Raw genomic sequence first — 5,074 nt, forward strand, 5'->3', positions numbered from 1 at the left:
GGTACTCGTCCAGCTGGGTGACGTAGATGGCTGCCGCTCCCTGCTCGTCCTGGGACGAGGCGTTCCCTATCCAGTAGTGGAGGTCCACCGTACTCTGAGTCGAGTTCTTGTTCTGGCTTATCTAGAAGCAGTGGTACCCAAACGTTTTAGATCGAGACCCAAAATAGAAATTTGATGTCTCTCCCGGGAGACCCAAACTAGTGGAAATAGCCGATCTACAAGCACCTAACGGGGGTGCTTGTAGATCGGCTATTTTCACTACTTCGTTAAACATTTGTTTTCTAATTTATGGGATATCTTTGATTATTTGATTAACTTATTAAATTAAATAATTTTTTTAACGTATGAAATTATTTTGAAAAAACATTGAATTTGCTTCTAATTCATGAAAAATATTGTTTTTTTTTAATGTTTTGAAATAATAATAATCATAAACAAAATGTATAGGAAACAAGAAGAAATATAGGGATATTTGTTTACTTGTGACCCATAAAAATTTGTTGTGGGTCCCGACCGACTGTTTGGGAAACAGGATCTAGAGTGACAACCACATCAAGCACAGTCTATTGAGTCTAACATTCTGAGAGTGTGAAAATGGAACGGTCCATTTTGACCTTCTCAGAGTTAAACACACACTATCACACATACAGTAACTGTACATTCATATAAGCTAGATGAGATACCATCATTAAAGGTCTCATGACATTCACTGAATGTTCAAAGTTTTTTTTTTTTGTCTACAAACCCCCCCAAAAAACGTTTTTTTTTTAAAGTGAAAATGAATGTCATAGAACCTTTAAAGGGCTCAATGGTCACACATTGTTAAAGAGTTTGATTTATGTGGATATAAAATACATTTATCCCATCATAATTCAAAATGTATAGGTCTGCTTTACGCCGATGATTATACAGGCCCATCATCATAAACAAATAGCCATACAGCAAATAATAAAAAATTAAAATAAATCACACCCAGAGAATAAATAAAGAATGTCTCCACTGCTGCTGTCTATTTTTGGTGGTGGAGCTATCCATTTGTTTAGTAATCAGTGACTGGGGCTTTAATGCGGAGCGTCAACACTATAACATCAGTGTACTCCCTGGGGAAATCAACCAGGACTTTACTCACATAAAGCACAATGTAGCAATCCCCCTCAAAGAAGTTGCCAAAGCCCTGGGCTGGAACAGGCACCATCTTCATGTTCTGAACGACAACAACAATGAATGACACAATGAAACAACGCCAAGCAAGTGTGACTAAAATCCAATTAAAAGCTAAAGAGATGTGCCACCTACAAAACCTCCACGGCACATGGCGTTCTCGTTAACGGAGAGCAGTGTGACCAATTAAAGTGGGTATGCACATTTTTGCTTGGCTTTGTTTGTTGACTCACATTGATGGTCCATATCTGCAGGCCTGGCTGTCGCCTGACGCTCGCAAAGGCATCTGGAGTCACATCAGCCATTCCGTTCAGCTGAAACATGTATACAAACACGACATGGTACACGACAGCATTGAGATGGTTAAGTGAGACGTTGTTTTTTCATATGCACGTACAGTATATTCCTGTCTGCAAAGTTTGTAGGGAGAAATATATACTATTATAATAAGATATGCATAAGTCACACACAGAGGTCTAGGAGGATGAGGCTCTCCTTTCTGGACGACTATGTGAGTACTGTAAGCATTTCAAAACATATTCTGTCCCTAATTTTTTAATTTTTGCACTTTATTTAAAATGGTATTGTTTTTTTGTACGTGTTGTTGTGATCATGTTGTACTCAGGGCGTCCTTGAAAAAGAGAGCTTGCTCTCAATGGTCTTCCCTGAATAAATAAAAGGTCAATACAAATTTGATTGACTCATAATCCTCCCAACTTTCAAGCACATTAGAGCAGTGGTTCTCAAAGTGGGGTCCGGGGACCCCTAGGGGTCCTTGGGGGAGTTCCAGGGGGTCCCCAGCTAAATGATAGATAGTTAGGAACCAAATGGACCCTTATGGGGTCTGTAACTCGGAGAGTGTACAAATGGAACCAAATGGACCATAACAGGTCCATTTGGTTCCATTTGTGCCCTCTCAGAGTTAAATTAACATTGACTTTACGATATAAATTGGGGTCCAAGAGATAAAAATGCCATTAAATGGGGATCTGTAGCGTAATGCATGTAAAACTGTGGGTCCTAGAAATTAAAACGGTTGAAAATCACTGCTATAGAGCCGTAAAAATCCCTGGCATATCTTTTCAAAGACATGAAAAAGTTTGAGAACCGCTGCATTACAGAACCCATTTTATTCATTACTAACTTCCCTCAAGTCTGTAAATGGGAAATGTTGAATGCCATTGACATTGTGACAATCACATCCCCACCTCATTCATCTTCATCAGTCAGCCATGTGGCTTTTCATCAGAAGCAGATGGCTCAGAGATGACACGCGAACCGTCTCAAAAGACTATAGGGAACTCCTACAGTGACACACCTCTAATCCTGCTAACGAGTGTCAGCATGCCGCTATAGCAACACACAATCCGCAATCAGTGGCGCTTAACTGCCTCTTGTGTCACATATCAGACACAACTGTGCCGATAAGCAAACACTGTGTGCCACTCACTGTGCAAACAACACAAGCTCTGCGGTGAACTGCTGCATGGAAAATAGGCTTGCTGCGATGTCACACTGGTTGCAACATGATCTGAATGAGAATACAGGATTCATATATGCAGTATGGTACAATGCACTGTAAAGGAGTAGTTCACCCAAAAACATGACAAACACGCCATGACGCCGGTAGGAGACTCAATTGAGTCTCCTACTCAATTGAGTCGCCTACTGAGCAGCTACCCGGTCATTCAATTATTGGCTTAGGAATGTGACAAAAACAAAAAAAATCGCCATGAATTCAAGGCTTCATGGTGTGTGTAATTGATAGAAAATAAGACATTTTTGGGGTGAACTACTCCTTTAAGGGCTGTTGAATTTATGATCACAGTATACAGACAGAGGCATTGCTTTAAAAAATAAAAAGGCATTGCAGCTATATTTCATGGCAGTTACGTAGACTTACTGCATTGGTTCTCAAAGTGGGGTCTGGGGACGCCCCTGGTGGTCCCCAGCAAAATGAGGAACCCATTTAAGGCCCATCTTAGATTGAATCAGAAATACCGAAAATAGAGGCTCCACAAACTCGGCTATTTGAGCTATTTTTGAACATTTCTGCCTATAATGACATGGCCAAAATAGGGACACCAGATTGAAATTCAACTATTAGAGTGAGATTAGCCCAATGAGAGACTATATTCAGATCATAGGTTTCACTCTTTCCACTTACAGGCTATGGATAGTTGAATGTTCAATCGAACAAACAACTTCCCTAATGGGGGTCCCTAGCACAAACCCTTTTGAAATGGGGGTCCTTGACATGAAAATGTTTGAGAACCGCTGATGTACTGTATGATGATGATCATATAAATGATTTGCCATCAATCATATGAAGCTAAATGGCTGCCACAGAGGTTGATTGATGGACTGAGGTGGTGTGAGGTGAGTGAGATCACCTCGGTTATCCTGGTAGTGAGATCTACCAGGATGTAAAACCACACCCGCTTATTAGTAACTATCCACACTGCAAAATCCTGAGTTTCAATTTAACCCTCACTCGTCCACTTCTACACTCTCAGAGTTAAATTGACACTGGGGATTTGTCAGTGCACCCAGTACTGGCATCCAAAACTATCAGATAAAGAGTTGACTCAAAGAGCAAATAAAAGCGACAACAGAGAGGTCAAATAATTTAGGGCTTGGGCTGACAGGCAAATGTGACTGTTGTGTTTCTGCTCGGAATATGAAGCTGAGAGAGAGAGCACTAGAGAGAGAGAGAGAGAGCGAGAGCGCTAGAGAAAGAGAGAGAGAGAGAGAGAGAGAGAGAGAAAAAAAAAAGGCAACCAGACATACTGTACACAGTCAGTATTAGAATAATTTATCTAACGTGTACAACTACAAAATGTGACAAATTGAAATGCTACAGTACACACCCCAAACTAAGTTGTGTTAGAGATTTTTCAAACAGCTCCTATTTGTCCTACTACTGCTATGAACGCCCACCTACCCTATTCATGGATTTCAGCAATCTACTGTCATGTGGCTAGAGAACTGGGCGTGACTATTAAACATAAATATAAAAAATACCCCCAAAAGAATAACATGCTTTCATTGTCCCATCATGGTCACTATACATCTCACAGGTTTGGCACTGTAAAACAAAAATCAACCACAACTTATTTGCTGTGTAGCTATTGACGTTCTTCATAAACACAATCAATGCACGACTTAGCTGGGTTGACTCAATTACATCATCTATTTAAGGTGAATGGCAGGTGGCAGGATATGGATCACAAAGGCGTCTTTGTGACCCGAATGTTGTCATTTGACTTTTGCAAATAAGCTGAAAAAAAAAAGTGGATGTGGACGGGAATGAACATCCCTCTCTGACTATCACTGGCATTGATTTGCCGAAGAGCAAGGCATCAGCAGTAAATCATTTGTGAAGGAATAAATTGAGGACCCAACATGGTCGATTCTCTCTTCTTTCAACCGCACATCCATTAGTCTGGCAGGAAAGACTGGTTTCACATCACTTTGACTGCAGTCTCTCCATAGACTAGACAATGAGCTCCATGAATACAGTAAATGTACCCTATATATATATATATATATATATATATTCTGCTCCAGCTCGTATACAGCATGTATTAACAGTGTGACATGATTAAAAGCATAATGGTTTATCTTTTAGGCATTCTAATATGCAGTGAACATAACAAGATATTACATTTCATAAATTGAAAGTATGATCCTCTTAAAAATGCTCTGATAAGTGGTATTTGATCACCTCAAATGTAAGTTATTGACGACAATGCCATCATGGATCTTACCTGGTGAAGGTTTGCTAGATAGACGAGTCTGGGATTCTCTTGTAGATGTGGGTATGGAATAAGGATAGTAAAGTATTGGCTGCTCTTGCTTTGCTCGAGTGTGTGTGTGTGGCTGAGAGGGTTGGGTGTATCCACCCAGGTCT

At 40.2% G+C, this 5,074-nt stretch overlaps 1 protein-coding gene across 1 annotated transcript in view; it reads right to left on the reverse strand.

The window, feature by feature from the left end:
* vill (villin-like) overlaps positions 1–5,074 on the reverse strand; it is a 28,881-nt gene extending 23,807 nt beyond the window's left edge. Inside the window, exons 1-4 of the mRNA XM_080418147.1 lie at positions 4,932–5,074; positions 1,395–1,475; positions 1,130–1,204; positions 1–121 (exon numbers count right to left, since the gene is read on the reverse strand). The exon at positions 1–121 is cut by the window's left edge and continues 82 nt beyond it. Coding sequence (XP_080274273.1) covers positions 1–121; positions 1,130–1,204; positions 1,395–1,466 — 268 coding nt within the window. The 5' untranslated portion in view covers positions 1,467–1,475; positions 4,932–5,074. The remainder of the gene's footprint in view (positions 122–1,129; positions 1,205–1,394; positions 1,476–4,931) is intronic.

This window comes from Gymnoscopelus braueri (genome assembly GCF_963280865.1).
Source record: "Gymnoscopelus braueri genome assembly, chromosome: 21".
In the NCBI taxonomy this organism is placed as follows: Eukaryota; Metazoa; Chordata; class Actinopteri; order Myctophiformes; family Myctophidae; genus Gymnoscopelus; species Gymnoscopelus braueri.